The 18,401-nt window shown below is 40.4% G+C and overlaps 2 protein-coding genes across 11 annotated transcripts in view; both read right to left on the bottom strand.

The window, feature by feature from the left end:
- The window catches only part of NEK10 (NIMA related kinase 10), a 245,500-nt gene that overhangs the window by 186,771 nt on the left and 40,328 nt on the right, over positions 1-18,401 (bottom strand). For all 10 annotated transcript variants that reach the window (XR_009350871.1, XR_009350870.1, XR_009350869.1 and 7 more), the window contains 6 exons: positions 9,015-9,056; positions 8,021-8,099; positions 6,876-6,943; positions 5,076-5,155; positions 3,521-3,607; positions 612-836 (listed from right to left, as the gene is read on the bottom strand). Coding sequence is in view for 7 of the 10 variants with exons in the window: in XM_059162436.1 (XP_059018419.1) it covers positions 612-836; positions 3,521-3,607; positions 5,076-5,155; positions 6,876-6,943; positions 8,021-8,099; positions 9,015-9,056 (581 nt within the window). In the remaining 3 variants the exon portion in view is untranslated. The remainder of the gene's footprint in view (positions 1-611; positions 837-3,520; positions 3,608-5,075; positions 5,156-6,875; positions 6,944-8,020; positions 8,100-9,014; positions 9,057-18,401) is intronic.
- Positions 9,919-11,026, bottom strand: LOC131824472 (protein SET-like). Its single transcript, XM_059162439.1, has one exon. It carries the CDS (start codon positions 11,009-11,011, stop codon positions 10,139-10,141), a length of 873 nt encoding a protein of 290 aa, XP_059018422.1. The 5' UTR covers positions 11,012-11,026; the 3' UTR covers positions 9,919-10,138.

The raw sequence follows: 18,401 nt of genomic DNA, 5'->3' as shown, positions 1-18,401 counted from the left end.
TCAAGGTTTTGAATGTTGTTAGAATTCTACTTTTAAAAGAGAGATGATAAGGTGTTAACTCACCTTAAGAGCAGCTGGACCAGGGTCAGTAGCATGGCAATCGTTTGATCAATAATATTTTCTCCCATTTTAACTATGGATTATGCATCTGTTCTTTAATTACAGGTTTTGCTTTCTCTTTGTAGATGAATGACATACAAAATGTCATGCAAATGTAGACATTTTAATAAAAAAGTAAATTTAAAGTAAAATTGCATGTAAAATTATTATACTTGCTGGGATTACAATATGCATTGAGTGCATCAAGAAAAAGGTGGTAAGCTAAATGTTTTCTTGTGGTTGTTGGGTTTCGTTCAATCTACATTTGCAGACTGATGGCCTTCTCTATTCCCAGCATTGTCATGGAGGCTGGTGATGCAAAGATAAATATTTCAGGGCTCCCAAGAAAATGCCCCTGATACTGATTTCAAGTATGTTTGTGACAAGCATAAGTGATTGTCCATAACATGAAAAACCAAAGAGGAGGAGGAAGCAAGCTGATCTGCCATTGTATGGCAAGTCGCCAACCTTCAGTGATGAAGGCAAAGTCGGCCATAGCCCCCCTGACTCACCCTTGTAAAATATGAAGAAGCTGCTTGATGCCTCCCCAAATGCGAATTTCCACACTGGTCTCAGGGTCCTCACAAACCTGAACCAGAATCCAGACAACACTCCAGAGCAGCTTCAGGTGGTCAGAGTGGAGCAGACTAAGGAGGACAGGTATCCCCTCATAGAGCTTCACCTGCTCTTTCACTTGGGGTTCAGCACAAAGTAGGCGCAGTAACTCCGCAGTTAGTCTGGAAGGGGATGGGGAGGAGGGAAGGATGAGAATCACAGCACAGTGGTTACTGACTTTGCATTTGGACTAGAGTTATCATCACAGTGGTGCTCTAATATTTTCTAAGTCATGGATCAACATATGTTTTCATAAAGGATTGGATCACAGCAGAGTGTTTCAGGCTTTTCTAGCCATACAGCTTTGGTCACAGCTACCCAACCCAGCCAGCACATGCAAAGGCAGCCATAAACAACACATAAAAACAAATGGGCATGGCTATGTTCCAATAAATCTTTATTTACAAAAACAGGCAGGGAGTCCAATTTAGCCTATGGGACATAGTTTCCTGACCACTGTTCTAAGTTATAGCCTCCCTGTAAGCCCTCTGGTCTGGCTAAAAACTGACTAACCAGCAAACAGCTATCAAGTACATACAATGGGACCTGCGTTGTGCTCAAGACAAAAGAAATAAAGTTTTATCATAGTCTTCAGAAACTTATAATGTGGTTACAAAAACAGAACATTAAAACAAAATGTCAAAACCACTATAATGCAAGGAGATTAATGTAACGTGCCCATTGAGTATCTGGAGAATAAAATAAAGATAATGATAGCACAGGACACACAATGTTCAGCAGAGTTCTGAAACATTATGATGACAGACGTTCCCTAGAGCTATCCTTAACCCTCCAGTCTCACACTCTAAACACTCTCCCTGGACAATGCCATCCATTCCCATGACTTCAAACACCTCCTCTATCCCAGTACTGTGAGCTCAGCCCAGGCAGCGCACTCAGCCTCCAGAAGTTCTAGCCACACGGTAGTCCCAGGTACTCATCCCACTGGGTTTCAACTCAAAGTCATTATTCTCCTCCCCAAACTAGCTCTTCCTCTAACATCCCTGGTGTTGATTCATGACATCAGTCTTTTCAGTTTTCGAAGCCAGAAGAAGGAACCATCCAAGACACTTCCTTCTCCTTTCCCAATCCACCACTTCCAATCAAGAGTGCCCCCTTTTCCCTAGGCAACTGCTGAGATTAATTCTCTTGCAAGTCATACAGCTAACCCCACTGCTCCTCCCATTCTTGTGATCCTTGACTGTGCTCAGACAGAAGCCTCACTGTCACCTGCCTCTCAACTCTTCTCATGCCCACACTGCTCTACAGTTCCTTTCCCCTGAGCCAATTTTCTATAGCTCCAATCCCTCCCAAACTTATGTGCTCTGACATTCAGAACGTATATTCTTTGGCAAATAGTGTTCTTTATCTCCTTGATCTTTCCACACCAAACATCCCCTCCCTTGTTCTAAAGGGAGCTCCTTGTGTGGCTATATTCCCCATGCCACATACCCCACACACTGCTATCAGAGTAATCTCCCTGCAAAATAAATCTGATCATGCTTAAAATCTTTCTGTAAGTCCCCGTTATGTGCATGGATAAAAAGCACACTCTTATTTGGCACAAAGAGCCCATTGTGACCTGGCTAAAAGCATCTTGTTGCTCTCTATAAAATATGGAAATTGATGGGGTATTGTGCAGATCAAATGAACACACAGAAGTGCTTACAGTGGGGCCTGCCATATATAGAAAGCTAGACCAAAATTTGCTATATTTTTAACGTATCATTAACTGTCTCATCTAGTTTGCTGGCACTTTCCCTCCTGCACTCTGTTCCAGCTGTGCCCAACCATGCAGTTCCTCTAACACAGACTACTTCATGCCTCCAAACAGCACATTCTGTTTCCACTTGTTCTCTCCCTTTGCCTAGATAACTCCCTACTCCTTCAGGAAACCTGGCATGGCCCCAGGCTCTGACTGGGAACTTCTGCTCTATGTTCCCAGACTGTCCTTGACATCCATCAACCTCACGCTCACCGCTCACGGTGCTCTGGTGCAACTACTGATCTGCATGCCTGTCCCCTCTCCAACACTACTCACTCTATCTCATCCATCTCTGGTACTCTAACACCTGTGCAGAGGTTGTTTTCCTAGAAATGAGTTCATGTGAGAAGGTCTATAAGCATAGTTTGTGAAAGAGGATAAAGCTAACTTTGAAGAAAGACTCATGGGGATTTAGTATGGTTAAGTGTCTGGGTTTCATTACTTGATATTTCTGTTATCGGTTTTACCTCTTCAGAAAATCATGACTTACTTAACTAGATATAAAATGATGTAGGTTGCAACTCTACTTAAAAACAACCTAATGACTAACTGGATCTAGTAATTCTTTAGAGCAATATACGTTCAATCAAAAATGAATACACTTTCAATTCTCTTTAGAGTTATAACAGGTGGTCATGAAACAAGGCAGTAGCTATCCTCATTTATTTTACTTGCCTTAAGTGAAGTAGATTTTAACAATCTAATAATTTATTCAATATAAATCTCAAATTACTAAAAATAGAGCCACTTCAGAGTTTCTTTCCTTAAAAAGACAGGATGTAAAAAAATTCAATAAACAAAAATATTAAAGATGTGATGATAACATTTATATAATTTGATCCTGTGCCCAGATCAAAAGAGATGCAAGACCAAAGATAAATCAATACACATCTTTGTTCTAGTTTCTTTATAAAAACTTAAACAGAAAACAAACATAAAGGTGACTCATGACATTCAGTTAGTAAGATAAATAGCATGACATAATGAAAATAACAATTATCATTTTCATCAAATATGACATTGTCTTGTTAGCAATCCTACCTTTTGGAAAGCAAGTCATATTCATGCAAAATCATCAGCAGATTTTCTACAATATTGAGTTCACTTATCTTCTCCCTACATTCTGGACTACAAATTAAAAACTATTAGTAACTACTAAAAACATACTTTATCATGTCCCTTCATTTAATACTCTTGTTCTCGTATTATCTTGGAAGGAGAAACAAAAAGCAATATAGCTCCATGGGGTCAGGCCACATCAAATTCTAACATTCAACAAATGTTACATGTCCTCAATTTAAATTTGTTTAATAACAGTATGATAACAACATGATTCCCTTTCTCCAGAAAGAATGATAGGCTTTTCATTAAAGAAGTAATAACAGCATTATTCACAACAGCAAAGATATAAAATGACCTATATGGGCCTACATGAATACAATTGAATATTATTATTCATCCATAAAGAAGAAAGACTCTGCAATTTGTGACAACATGGAGGAAACTGAAAGGAACTGTGCTAAGGTAAATATTGTATGATATCAGTTATATGTGGAATCTAGAGATGAGCATGGTGAGTGACTGTGAGGGGCTAGGCAGGAGGGAAATACAGATTAACGGGTACAAACTTTCAGTTATAAGAATGAGTATTGAGGATCTCATGTACAGCATGGAGACTACAGTTAGTGTGTATTTTACACTTGAAAATTGATGAGAGCACATCTGAAGTGTGCTTATTGCACACACACACAAAGAGTTAAGTATGTGATATGTTGAATATATTAATTCTCTTGAGCTTGATAATCATTCTATACATATAATGTCATATCATCATGTTGTACACTTTAAACACATGTAGTTATATGTGCCAGTTATTCCAAATAAGGTTAAAAAAATAAAAACAAGAAAAAAGCACTGATTCACTTATTGGCATAAAAATATATTTAAAGCACTTTTATTTAAAATAATCATGATGTCTATGAGGGAACATGTTATGCAGAATTATTTTAAGGGTTAAAGTGTTTGAAAATGTTTTATATGTTAGAATGAATGTACAGGAGAGAACTTATTTTTAAGGTGAGAGAGATAAAGTTGTCAAAGATACAGTTGTCAAATACTGCTTTATTTTGAAGATTTTATTTATTTATTTGACAGGCAGAGATCACAAGTAGGCAGAGAGGCAGGCAGAGAAAGAGGAGAAAGCAGGCTCCCTGCTGAGCAGAGATGTGGGGCTCAATCCCAGGACCCTGGGATCATGACCTGAGCCAAAGGCAGAGGCTTTAACCCATTGAGCTACCCAGGCACCCCTACTATTGTTATTTTGAAAGTGCAAAGTATCTGAGCATTGGATCAAAGACTAGGTAAGTATTTCTGGTCAAGAAAAAGAGAAGAAACTGTCATTTTCCTTCCCAACTTAAGTTTGAAAATGATGCTTCTTCATTCAGGATCATCTTCAATATATTAATGCTCCTTCATGCTTATTTTTCATAAATTATAACTATGTAGATAAGTAACTAGAGAAACTGATCTATTTTTTTGTCTCTCCCACCTAAACCGCTATGGCAGTAGAACTAGAAAGATATTAAAATACACTTACCTTTCAGCTAAACTAGCCAGAGCCAGAAGGGCACCCAACAAAACATTAGTATCTCGGGCACCAAGTAAATTTACTAATGTCTGAAAAATGAAGTAAAAGAAAGTTTCATTGTGTAAGTACCACAAGATTCTTAAGTGGTATAATGCTTATAATGCTTCTTTCAAAGATCATTGAGCCTTAACCTCAAAAGGAGTTTTTTTTTATTAAACATTCACCACACTCAGCTCTTTGAGAGGGTACAACCTCTTCCAGGTTTGAAACTCAAGGCCAGTTCCTTGTGGCCATTCCTTATCCAGAGCAGAAGCAAAAGGGACCAAGGTACATGGCCAAAGTTCTCACTCTTCCCTCTATTTTTATATGCCCAGGAGGGCCCCTCTGCCTCTTCTGCCTCTCCCCAAGGACAAGTAGGGAGACTAATGATAGTAACTACGATACTGGGAGCAAGCAGCCATTGTTTTTGAGTTCATGCTTTGAACTCATTGTGAACCAGGCATTGTGGTAGGCCCTTTCCCAATTGTGGAACTACTTTTCACCAGAGTGTTGAAAACTGTCTTTTTACCCCCAAACTAAGCAAGATATGTCAACCTTACCAAGCACTTCATTTGCCTCCCAGATTTCTAATTGATGTTTAAAGAGCATGAATCGATGCTTCCAAATACCATGCTAAATAATATGACTTAACTGGAAGTCTGTACCTCATCAATTGCCTTTTCTGAACTCCCATTAACACATATTCATCCCTCTACTCTCTAGACTTTTAGAACTTAGAGTCCTCCAAAAGTGCACACCCAGATACATTCAGGCCAGAGCTGCAAGCGGTGTTACAACTGCTTGGCTGATTTTTGGTTTCTGTTATATCAATTTTCCCCCTTATGATTTCATTCATTTTTTTAATAAAGCTATCATCATCTTTATTTCTCCAATCCCCTCTTCTTATTCTTCTCTTACTTTTATCTCTAATCTCCTAACACATTCCCCAAACTTGAGTCACTGACATAACATTCCCACAATTTTCTCCTTAATGCTACTCAAAAATGTTCCTCAAATTCTAAGTGGTAATATCAGTGAAATAGATATAGCTATTGAAAATAAAAGTGTTGATTTGTATATGACCTAGAATCATCTCTTATATAATGAACAGCATGTGGGAACACATTTTAAGCAACCCTGTTCTAACATATGCTCAAAAGTGGCCTCTTGGAATATGAGAAATCAACAGATTATTAAAACTTGGCTGTAGGCAGCTACCATCTAAATAGTTTTGCTATAGATATAAATTTAGTCTGTTTTAACTAAATGTACATCCATTCATCTTGAAATGCATGTTTGATCCATATGCCTGTAATATTATACCATCTGATTATAGGGTTGAACCATATGAAATTGCCCAATAGACATGACAATTTCATATGGTTCAAACACATACAACTCCATGTGCCATATGGGATGTATTGATACGTATATACATACTTTGTTCATTTGTAAAAACACACACTGAGGGGCAGTTTTTATATAGCAGGGCTTTTCAAGCAACATTTAAATAAAGCAACAAACTTGGTTGTTAATAAGTGGCATAGGAAAAAAGAAAAATAAAAAAGTTTCAGAAAACTGCTTGTTATTCTGTGTTTACTCTTTAGGCTGATGAAGAATATTAAAGGCTTGGCAGAGATTTACAATTCTGGGCTAGGTTAGCAGGTTTGTGAACTATAATTATTAGAAACCTGATCACAAGGCTCTGAACCCAGCATGTGAACCACTGCCATAGGAGACGAAGTGTTCCCTCCCTCCGGGGCCACTCACCTTGTGGGCTCCACTTGTGGTGACCCATTCTCTTTGGTCTTTGACAGCAGCAAGTTTCTGAAAAATATCTATAAAGGAAGGAAATAGCTCAAAGAGGGATTCAGCACGTAAGGGCAGCAGTATTCATAGAACCGCAGGTCTAACGTACGGATGGGCAAGCAGGGAAAGGGCACATGGGAAGACAGACAACACAAAAGGAAAAATGGAGGGAGGAGGAATAGGGTCATTTTTTTTTTTTTTTTTTACTCTGAGAGTTGCCTCTGAAGTTCAACTAATAATTATTATATATTATTATTATAATAATACAATATGGAGACAACAAAAAAGGCAAACATCTCCTTCTGCTTAAAGTTGAATGAGTTCCTCAACATGATTACAACTTCAAAGTGAGACCTACTCTTCAAAGATCCATCCTATAAAGATTTCAGATATAAAGAGGAGAGGAAGGCCACTGAAGGTGATGGACGCAGCAAGGCTCCTCAGCTGAGGGGAACAGATATTCTCAAAGAAACTTCCTGGTGCCCAGGGATCACCATGTACTCTCCTTTCCCTGTAACTGAGAATCAGTGTGCTGTCCTGGAAACAAATATGGGAAACCAAACCCTACAGCTCATCAAACCTGAAAGGGCTGCAAGGTGAGGCTGGAAAGAGCCTCCAGAGAGAAAAGATTTGAGTTCCACACACAGAGACCAATGTTTCCACATCCTTGTCACCACCACATCAGGATCTTTTTTTCTTTTTAATGTCTTTTAAACTTTATGAGGCAGGTATTATTATTAACCCAACTTTATAGATGAAAAGTGAACAGCCTCTGGCATTTTAATAGATATCAAAGGAAGCAAAAAACATTTTTACCAAAATCTGCCATTATGGAAGTCCCTCTTGCATTAAAATAAACTTGTGCTCAGTGACAATCTGCAACATGAAAGTGGTCTTTTCAAGGTAAGATCGTGATTTGAAGTTTTTCTTCTCAGCATATTTTGCCACTGAATATAACAATTGGCAGGGACTCCCAATACCAAATACCATAACTGTGTGGATGGGTATACTCATAAATATTCAAAAGATCTTTTTTCCTACTGAAAAAGCCATCCCGCTCATTTGGCAAGTGGGAGAAGTTGCCGTGTCCCTGCAACAACACTTACACGTCATGTTGACCAGTTTGTCCACACTGTGCGGCTCCTCTCCGTAGCCGAGGTACTCATTGGCCACGATCTCCATGTACTGCAGGAGGGACCAAGCCACCAAGAGTCATAAGGATTAGTAAAAACCACATGAGCAGATAAGGGACAAGACATGTACTTCTGAAAATGACCGGTAGATGGCACAACGGATTCACCAAATAACACTCGGGACTTCACTCAAGTGATGGTTCACTCAAGTGCAGGGCCAGGTTCACTCAAGTGCAATAGGTAGCTTGAGTTTCTAGATTCTTTGCCTTCTCTTGCATGCCCTGAGGTTGAGGGAGGGGCCATGGAAAGAGTGTATAAACTCTCAAAAAATGACTATGCACTACTACAGAATGAGTTTGCCGGTCCAAAGGTTCATTATGAAAATCATTCTTTCTCTACGTGGTAGGAGAGTGGGCTGTCCCAACCCAATGCCATGCCTAGAAATTTTGCCTTATCATACTAATAAACCCAAACATTTTACTGGCTTAACCTGCTTATCTTCCCTCAGTAGTTACAAAAGCAGACAAATAAATGGAGTTAAGATCGTTCCTCACATCATCATGTATTTGGCAATATTTTAGTGAGCATAATTTTTTGTGTGTGTGCAACAATTGTGAACATCTTTATAACCAGTATTTTCCCATCATTTGGTTTGTGCAATGTCGAGGATCTGGGCCTGCCAGCCAACACCTATTTCTTCTCATTACTAACTAAAGACATGTGACCTTTTATAGAACTTTTCTTGTTTCGGCAGGCTGGGTAAAATTAGCTGGAACAAAATGTCATGGGTCCCTTCCTGCTCTGTGAGTATCCTGCCTCACACACACTTATCCACCCTGCCTGCTCCTCCGCTTGGCAGGCAGCCTAAGGTAAGAAAGCCATCTGCCGTCACACACCTATGTAATCCTTGCCCAGAGCCATGGCACCAAATGGAAAGGCAAAACCAGCCACCGCGAAGGAATCTTACCTGAGCTAGGTTTTCAATTCCACCCAAGCTGTGGAGGATTTCCTAATAAAACAAAAATAACAGAACATACACAAAAGTTGAGGGTGGAGGGGGAAGTATATTTTACATGTAAGTTCTTGATTAAATCATGAGATTGATAATTATTTTTGAAATCCAGGTCCCACATAAATATGCAGCTCTTTAATGTTTGCTGTACAAACCATATTAAAGATAAACTCTTTTTTTGTATGTGTGTACACATTTAGTTTTATTGTAACAAAGCAACTTGTACACTTTTAACGTTTAAAACTGAGTATCATCTTTCCTTTCCAATGAAACAAAAAGAAAATTTTAAAAATAAACAGGAACAAAATTATAATAGAGAATTTCAATTCCAAATAGGATCCTACAAGTTCTGCTGATTCTCCCATCGAGTGTCAGGGCTCAAGTCATCATTAGGAGAGAGTTTTATTTTAAAAGTGTCATCTTAAACTGCAAGGATGTCCATTAAACATCACAATTAAACATGCCAAAGGAGAAGCCATGTTGTCAAAATGCCCACTTAACCCACCCAAACATCTCAAACTCACCCTTTGCTGACCTTCTATAACCCCATTTTTTTAAGTTTTTTTTTTCTTTTTTTTAAACAAGAGAAAGTAGACAGGTACATGTTGGTAAATGCTAACTGTCTATAGTCACATAGAGACACAGTGTAATCTCTGAGCCCAATATACAGAGAAAGGAGGAAAAAAGCTAGAATTCTATGCACTACTACACAGGGGCCTAGCACTTTCCAGCTTCCAGCAGAGCTAAGGGAGCAGAAGGTTTTTCTTTTTTCCCACAGAGCACGGTGGTGTTGATACCATAAAGTTTTTGTTTTTGTTGAAATAGGAAGGGACAAAAATTAATTTGGAGCAAAAAGGGGTAGAGATTCTTTTCCCACTGTATTCTGCTCAAGGTATTTCCCCCCAAAATAAGCTGAGAACCATGGTATAGAGGGAGAGAAAAAGGAGACTTCAAAATACAGGGCAAATGAGCACGAGAGGAGAAAAGAAAAAGAAAAAGGAAAAAAAAAAAAGACGGCAACTTGCTCCCAGGGACTGAAGAAAATTAAAAAAGGAAGATTGGAATCCATCAGTGTTCCATCAGTCATCTTCTCCTTCATCCTCCTCTCCTTCCTCCCCCTCATCATCATCTTCATCTTCTTCACCTTCATCCTCATCTCCTTCTTCATCAATATCTTCCAATCCTCCTTCTTCTTCATCATCATCGTCATCATCCTCTTCTCCTTCCCCTTCTTCGTCATCCATATCGGGAACCGAGTAGTACTGTAATGCATTTGGCCAAATATCATCTTTGATGACTTCTCCTACCTCATCTGCACCTGCATCAGAATGGTCAGTAAACCAGGTGAAGAAGCTCTCTGGCTCCTCATGCTGTCTCTTCCTGCTGGCTTTATTCTGTGTTTGACTTGAACGTTTCGTCAAATCCTTTCCAGATTTCCATTTGATTTCAGTGGACTTTGAAGATGGATCACCACTCTCATTCAGATGAAATTCTTTGGAGAGAACTTTATTTTCGAAGTAAGGGTTTTCATCAAAATAAAAATCTATTCTGTAACCTGATTTAATATCTTCAAATTCTGTCACTTCAACTCTTGTCAAAGAACGCAGCGCCTCTTCATCCTCCTCCCCAAGCAGTGCAGACACTTGGGGATGGTTGACAAATGTTGTTACCCAAAAATTGGGGATTTTGGTGATCAATTCCGACCTCTTCTGAAAAAATGGTTGGCGGAGTTTGTTATATTTCTGTTCTACTTTCAAAATCTCCTCATTGGCTTGTTCATTAAGTCTGTCTATTTCATTTTGTACTTCATCAATATATTCAATTGCTTCTTGCTGTTCTTTTTCTCCTTTATGCAAGTGCTGAGATGTTGACATCTGCCTTGGCTTGAGGGCAGGAGGCTGTCTTGGTTTCTTCGTTTGAGGCGGGAGTGAAGACTGGGGTTTGGGGGCCATGCTTCAAGGAAACTCCAGGAAACCGGGAGAGAGGCACGTCTGGAAGCTCTGATTCTTAAAGATAAACTCTTAATAAATATGAAAGTTGGGTTGAAATTAAAAGAATGAAAATATGCTCAGACCTGCAGCCTGACTCCTCATTTTTTCTACTTCCCCTCATGTCATCATAAAATGTTACAGCTGGAAAGAGCTGTTAAGATATCACTCCCTTGGGGCATCTGGGTGGCTCAGTGGGTTAAATCCTCTGCCTTCGGCTCAGGTCATGATCTCAGGATCCTGGGATCGAGCCCCGCATCGGGCTTTCTGTTCAGTGGGAAGCCTGCTTCCTCCTCTCTCTGCCTGCCTCTCTGCCTACTTGTGATCTCTGTCTGTCAAATAAATAAAATCTTGAAAAAAAAAAAAAAAAAAGATATCGCTCCTTTACACTGCAGATTAGGATAACTAAGACCCAGGATGGTAAGCCGCTTTGCCTAAGTGACCAGCCTGGAGAGGAATGGAATCCAGCATCACCAACTCCCACGACCTTCCTGTAGGGCCCTGACTCATGTGGTACACAGAGAACAGCATCAGCCTCATGGAGAAGCTGGTTAGAAATGCAGCACATCCACCGTGCCCCAAACCTGCTGAGTCACATTCTGAATTTCCACAAAATTCCCAGGTAAATCATAGACACTAAAGGTTGACTAGGATTGCTCTAGACAATAGGGCTCCTCCTTGAAATGAAGAGGCTAATGTTCTTATTAAACCCATACTTTAAATGAAGGTAAGAATCATCATCACAAAATGTCTCCTGATACAGGCTTTTAAATCCAATGCCCAATAAGAAGGCATTTCACAGAACTCAGAACTTCTGAAATTACTCTAAAAGCAGTAATTAGGGAAGACGGGTTGGGAGGTTGCAGTCATGAGAGGGACCAACTTGGAACTCTATTAATAGCAAGTGCTCTCAGATTATCCACATTGACAGTTATCTTCAGGCAAATATGTTTCAAGTGACCCTAACCTGTTTAATTAAAGCTGTACTCTTCTTAACATGCACACAAGGAAGTCATTTGAAAAATAAATATTAGCCATCATTACAATTCTGGGAAATGCATGGTGATGGGTACACAAATGTGAGGGAGAAGAATCTAGTTCCACCGTGAAATCCACTGAGTGGGTGGGCTGAAAAAAAGGCTCAAGATTCTTGAGGCCTCCTGGTCAAGGTTTCCTTATTGTATGTGCAGTAAATTTGGAAACACTAAACATACCCATGTTTAAATTAAGTATGAAGCGACACAACTCAATTAAAAATAGTTCTGTGGCTACCTACTAATTTGAATTTTCACCATTGCTATTCACTCTAGAAGAGTTATAATTAAAGAACAGAAGAATATTATATACATTATTCTTAGTTATGGCAGAATATTTTATACATATAAAAATAACATTTCAAGGCTACTAATGTTTATTCAACAGGTTTTTTTTTTTTTTCATTCTTATTGCGTAAAAACCCAGCATCAGGCTCTGAAGAGGACACAAATATGCAGATGACTGCGGCCAACCTCATTGAGCTTTGGGCAAGCATAAGGTAGATATACAAACAACTAGCATTTAAGACAGAATTTGGTAAGTGCTATAAGGAAGTTATACATGAAGTGCTGTGATGTCCCAGGAAGGACACATAATATCCTGCTGAGAGGACTATAGAAAATGTCATAAGGGTGGTGCCCATGGAAAAGGTTTAGAAGGATGGACAGATCTGCTAAGAAGAAATAGGTGAAAATCAAGGAGATTACAAGCAAAGAGAACAGTAGGTCCAAAGATGCACAGAAGTTGTGCAAAATGAACATCAAGGTGTTCCAGAACTCCAAGAAGCACTTCTGTAACTCCATAAATGGCATTTCTGGGAATAATGTCAGAAAAGCATGGTGGGACCAAACTGTGTGAAGGCTTAGCTGTGAGCCTGAATCTGAACTTCATCATGTAGACCATGAGATCAGATGACAACATTGTGTGAACAAGGGGTGATTAGAATCAGCTCTGAGGACCACCCTCTGGTTTTGCAATGAACTGGAGAGGGAAAGAAAGCCACCCAGAAGCCCCGTTGGTTGACAGTGGCAGTGGGCAGAACAGAGAGGCAGAGACAGTCTATGAAATAGTGTGATCCACCAAACATGAAGACATGCTGGAAGAAAAGCAACGAAGTAGAAGAAATCACCATATTTGAGCTGGGGGACTGAGGGGTAGCAAGATACTTTAACAGACCCAAGGAAGGAGAGAGGAAGAGTCTAGGTTAGAGAAGACTCCACTTGGGACATACTGAGCTGCTGATGGGATGTTCACTTGAGAAAAGTAGAAGAGACCTTGAAAGACAAGGAGAGGGCAAAACATTGAAATCTGAGAGTCGATGACTTGAAGAGAATTGAAATTTGAAGCTTGGGAGTGAGAAGACACCAAGAGAGAGAATAATATTTAAATGACTGGACATGGGGCGCTGGGGTGGTTCAGTTGGTTAAATGTCTGAGCTCAGATCATGATCTCAGTGTCCAGGGATCCAGCCCAGTGTCAGGATCCCAACTCAGCAAGGAGTCTGCTCATCCCCTTACCCTTTCCCCCATTTGTGCTCTCTCTCTCAAATAAAATAAAATAAAAATAAGGAATGCTTGGGTGGCTCAGTCAGTTAAGTGTCTGCCTTTAGCTTGGGTCATGAACCCCGGGTCCTGGGATCAAGTCCCACACAGGGCTCCCTGCTCAGTGGGGAGTCTGCTGCTTCCTCTGCCTGCCACTCCCCCTGCTTATGTGTGTTCACTCTCTCACTCTCGCTCTCTGACAAATAAATAAAATAAAAACTTTTAAAAAATAAATAAATAAAACATGATTGGCATGGTCATTTTTAAATTTTTACCTTAACAAGTAACATATCTATCCAGTAATCACTATTAAGAATTAAGAACTAGGGCTCCTGGGTGGCTCAGTCAGTTAAGAATTGGGAACTAAATCCTATTTCCCAAACTCCATTCTGGGAATAATGCATTTATTCTGTGGAGTGGTTGGTATTAGACATTCTGTTTTAAAAATAATAATTTCATGACCAAATTCAAATCAGCTTGGGAAATGATAATGTTAAACAGAGTTTAACAAATACTTTTATCTAAGGACCCCTTGGGGCCTTTAACATTCTGCTGGGCATTCTAAGCCTCCAGTGGGAGGACAGAGGTGCAGCTTTTCCCAAACAAAGATCATTCACTGAAGGACGCTTCTTTTCACAGAAGGAACACAGGAGTAAGTATAGGAAAGGGAGAAGGCTTTGTCACTCCCTGAGAATGTCGTTTCATACTCAAGAAATTACCCTCCGTATATGAAATAAACACTGCCCCCCACTCCATGCTTCTATGTAAACTGGGGCAAGTCCACAGACTCCTGGTCTTCTTTATGTTTCCTTTGGTCATGCCCATGTGACCGCTTTCACCTGAGAGTGTCAGCTGGAGAAAACCAAGACCACAAGATCTGTACATACCTGGGCTTAACAGTTCTGGGTCCTAATCTGAAAAGCAAATATGACTGCACGCTTGAATTACAGCAAAACTTCCTGGGTGCCCCGTCAGATCTCAGCATTTTCTCCCTGGTCACAAGCCCGATGGTCACAAGACTGGGTTCAGTACCTCTGAGCCCAGTGACCTGGACAAAGTCTCCAGGGCAATCTGCCCTTTAGTTCAGTGTGCAATATGTAACGAATACCCTTGCTCTGACTAGTCCCTGAGGTTTTCCTTCCAAAAAAAAAAAAAATACAATAATGTAATACAGATAATGAGTATGTTCTCAAAAAAATGGGAGCACAATGCAGCACCCAAATGGGTGTTGGTAGTGCACAACTATTTCTGCCCCAGCTGAAAATGTCAGTGCCATTAGACACTCTCGTCCTAGATCTAGTCAGCAACCACATCAATGCCAGGCACACTGCAGAGAGCCCTTAATAGTGATTCGCAAATGTGATCACTTTACTTCACCATTCAAAACTCAAGAGTGGTTCCATGCTGCTCATGCTGGGGTCATGATTTTAAGGCCCCTCTGTGTGCTGGTATCTTATCTTTCTAGATGGAAGAGTAATACTCTTCTAAAAACTTGCTAATGCTCTATTTGTAGGGGGTGAGTCAAAGGAAAATATAAGAGATGGTTCAAAGTTTCCTACCTTGGAGTCTGGAGGCAAGGTGGTGTCACTAAAAGGATGAGAAGTTGATCTGAAGGTTTAAGGTGAGAAGGAGAAGCAAAGGGCTCCATTTTTAAAGTTGCTGAGTGGAATGCACTCTCACAGTGCTTCTCAAACTCTTTGGTCTGTACTCCTTTACAATTTAAAAATTACTGAGAACCTCAGAGAGTTTTGTTTATGTGGGTTATATCTATTTACCATCTTAGAAGTTAAAGGTGAGACATTTTTAAAGCACAGGAATACACAAGCACCTGTTCCCTCAGCCCTCAGAGACATGGCTTGTCACACATTCTGTCATCGCTGGAGAACTCCACTGCACACATATAAGGCAGCGAGTGTAGAAGGCAAACAACATCGTGGCATTATTTTAAAGATATTTTTGGCCTGGTGGAAGCCCTGAAAGCTTTCAGAGACCTGTAAGCACTCCCTGGGTCACACTTAGAGAACGATGGTGCTACTGTGTCATACACATGGCCATCCAAAATATCCCTGGAAATTTGGGACTTACACAGAGAGACAAGTATGAGACTGGAGATAAGTACTTGTGAGCAAAAAAACACTGTCGACCACAACAGGTGAAGCCAAGAGCGTGGAAGCTAGGGGAGAAGATGATTAAAGAAAAGAACTTCGGGAAGATTAACATTTAGGAAGGCAGGATTAAGAAAAAGAGCAAGTAAAGAATAGAGAAACATGCAAAGTGCTGAGGAAGGGCCAGAGCCCCATGGGGTGGGTGAAGGCAAACAGAAAATGTGGGGAAGCCTCTGCGCTGCAACAGGAGTTGAGGAACGTAGGTGCTGGGAAAAGGTCACTCAGCCTATCTTTCGATTGTGGTTTCTAATACAATTGTAGGTAGCAGCTTTTAAGATCTTCACTGTATCCTCAATAACCAACATGCTCTGGCCTCACAAGAATGAGCGCAGGTGGGCATTTATGTTTCTCCTACGTGGGCCTCCTACTATACTTGAACTCTCAGAACATAGGTCTTTCTTAATTATGACAAACTCTACACATGTATACCTTCATAATGGCTACTCTTTCATTCCTTCCAGCTTCTTCTCCATTGAGCAACATACTGAAGTCTCTGGCAGGCAAGAGCCAATCTACAAGCCCCCAGTTTGCAACCTCTGGATCAAGGAATGCTGACAAAAGCATGGCTTCCTGGGAGAACCCTGTACACAAAATTCAGTGTGCAAGATATGCAGCCAATCAGTTCTGACAAAAAGGAAGTAGGTTCAAGAGACATAGCCTGACTTTTCAAGAAATGGAGGAATGAAGGTAAGGTGAAGATTTGAAGGAACACCTGGGTCAAGGAGAGGACATTTTTATGACAATGGAAAATAGAAAGGGAGCCACTGACATAGTAAGAAAGAGAATAGGTAGAGGGGAAAGCCTTGGCAAGGAGAAGGGATATTTCTTCTGAAACAAGAAGAACATAAAGTTTCAAGGTAAGCCAAATATTTCAAGCAACAAAAAAGAGATAATAAGAGAGCTCCCACTGGGATGGTTTTGGTTTTCTCCATAAAACAGATGATGCTGTGATTTGGTGAGAATGACGGGGGTAGTGTTTGAGGAGTTGGGGTTGGGGTATGAGAAGTGGACCTGGTTTGGACCAGTCTCTGTGGATCCTGCAGCACTGACTTAACAAGAAGGGATAGAAATGCCTAGCAAAAGTGAAGACTTGCTGAGATTCAATGGCATAAATTATAGTAAATCCCAGCAAAGCTCTGTGACTTCAGCCAACAGTTCTTGGCAACTCAAGAAGTTAAACAACTGCCTGACCACATGCTCTTCTTTGTGGAAAGAGAGTGTGGGGGAGAGATTCAGAGAGAATCCCCTTCTATGGAAAGGCTAGAAATCAGGTTAAGACTTCCTTTAATATGTGTTTAGTCACAAAATGCCATAAACAAAGAGATCACTGAATTCTTGCCTGCAGAGATCAGGGCAATCAACCCAGTCCCAATCCATCAAGAACAAGACTAAGAAATGCAGTACTTCAGAGTGGAGATCTGCAGAGTATGAGACAGCTGTCATCAATTCTCTGAACAGAGAGAATAGCTCAGAGTACATCTATTTTGCTAACTTCTGTAAGTAAAAAAACTAGATTTCCTGCTAACAATCCATCTTCATGAGAGTCAAAGAGGGCATTATTAATAATTAAGTGGGAACAATGAGCACATTCTGGGACTGATCTGGGAAAAATGGAACATGTGGTCCACCCTTATGAGATATGCCCCACACAGAATTGCAAGCGGCAGCTCAGAAATACATGGAACACACAGTTCTGTAAAGTTGGTTATGGGGGAAAGGATGCTATTTTCCCAGGAAACTTTGAGCAACCAGGACAGAAGGCCATTTGGAGTATGCTCTGAGGCCCAGGAACAAAGTTAAATGATAATAGCACAAAACCCACTCAGATTACCAATGAGGAAGTAGTGATTCTTCTAAAAGGAAAGTAGTGGAACCACCATGAATCCCAGAAGTCTCGAATCAGAGCAGGCTCTGTAGCTGACTAGAACCAAAATACTTTTTTTTAAGTGCCAAGTTTGGAAAAGGTGGTCACTGGGGTAATGAAAAGAGATACATTCTGACCCAAAACAATTCGTCAATAAAATTAAATCCAAAATAAGAGATCTACCTAGTGGTCTGAGCTTCCCAGTAGCTTATCAGGACAGGATGTAAAAGGAGATGCTTCTTAGGGGTGAAAAACAATCTGTGAAAATTACTGAAGCATGTATGAACACTAAGAACACTCTAGATAATTAACACTGCAAGCAGAAGCAACAATAACTGATAAGCAGTCTTGAGGCTTCAGAGCAGTGGTTCTTAAATTGTGGTCTTCTGACAAACAGCATCAGCATTACCTGGGAACTTACTGGAAAGCTCTTCAGGCCCTCCCCGAACCTATGGATTCAGAAACTGTGGTGATGGGCCCTCGCCATCATGAAGTCCTCCATGTGCTTCTGATGGACACAAAAGTGTGAGAGTTGCTGCTTGATGGAAGCGGCTATCTACCAGCCAGTACTGGAAGAATGAACTTTCAAGGTTCAGGTGAAATATTAGGTAAGCTTCTCTTTAGAGCCTCACTGCGAAAGCACCAAGTCCTGGCTACGCAATGTGTGGGCCATGGACTAGTATCATGGGCATCCTCTGGAAGCTTGTCAGAGATACAGAGTCTTGGGCCTCACTCTATGCGGGCTGAAT

Source organism: Mustela lutreola, chromosome 2 (assembly GCF_030435805.1).
Source record: "Mustela lutreola isolate mMusLut2 chromosome 2, mMusLut2.pri, whole genome shotgun sequence".
In the NCBI taxonomy this organism is placed as follows: Eukaryota; Metazoa; Chordata; class Mammalia; order Carnivora; family Mustelidae; genus Mustela; species Mustela lutreola.
Note: the sequence above shows the minus strand (reverse complement) of the source record. Positions and strands in the feature narration are given on the sequence as shown.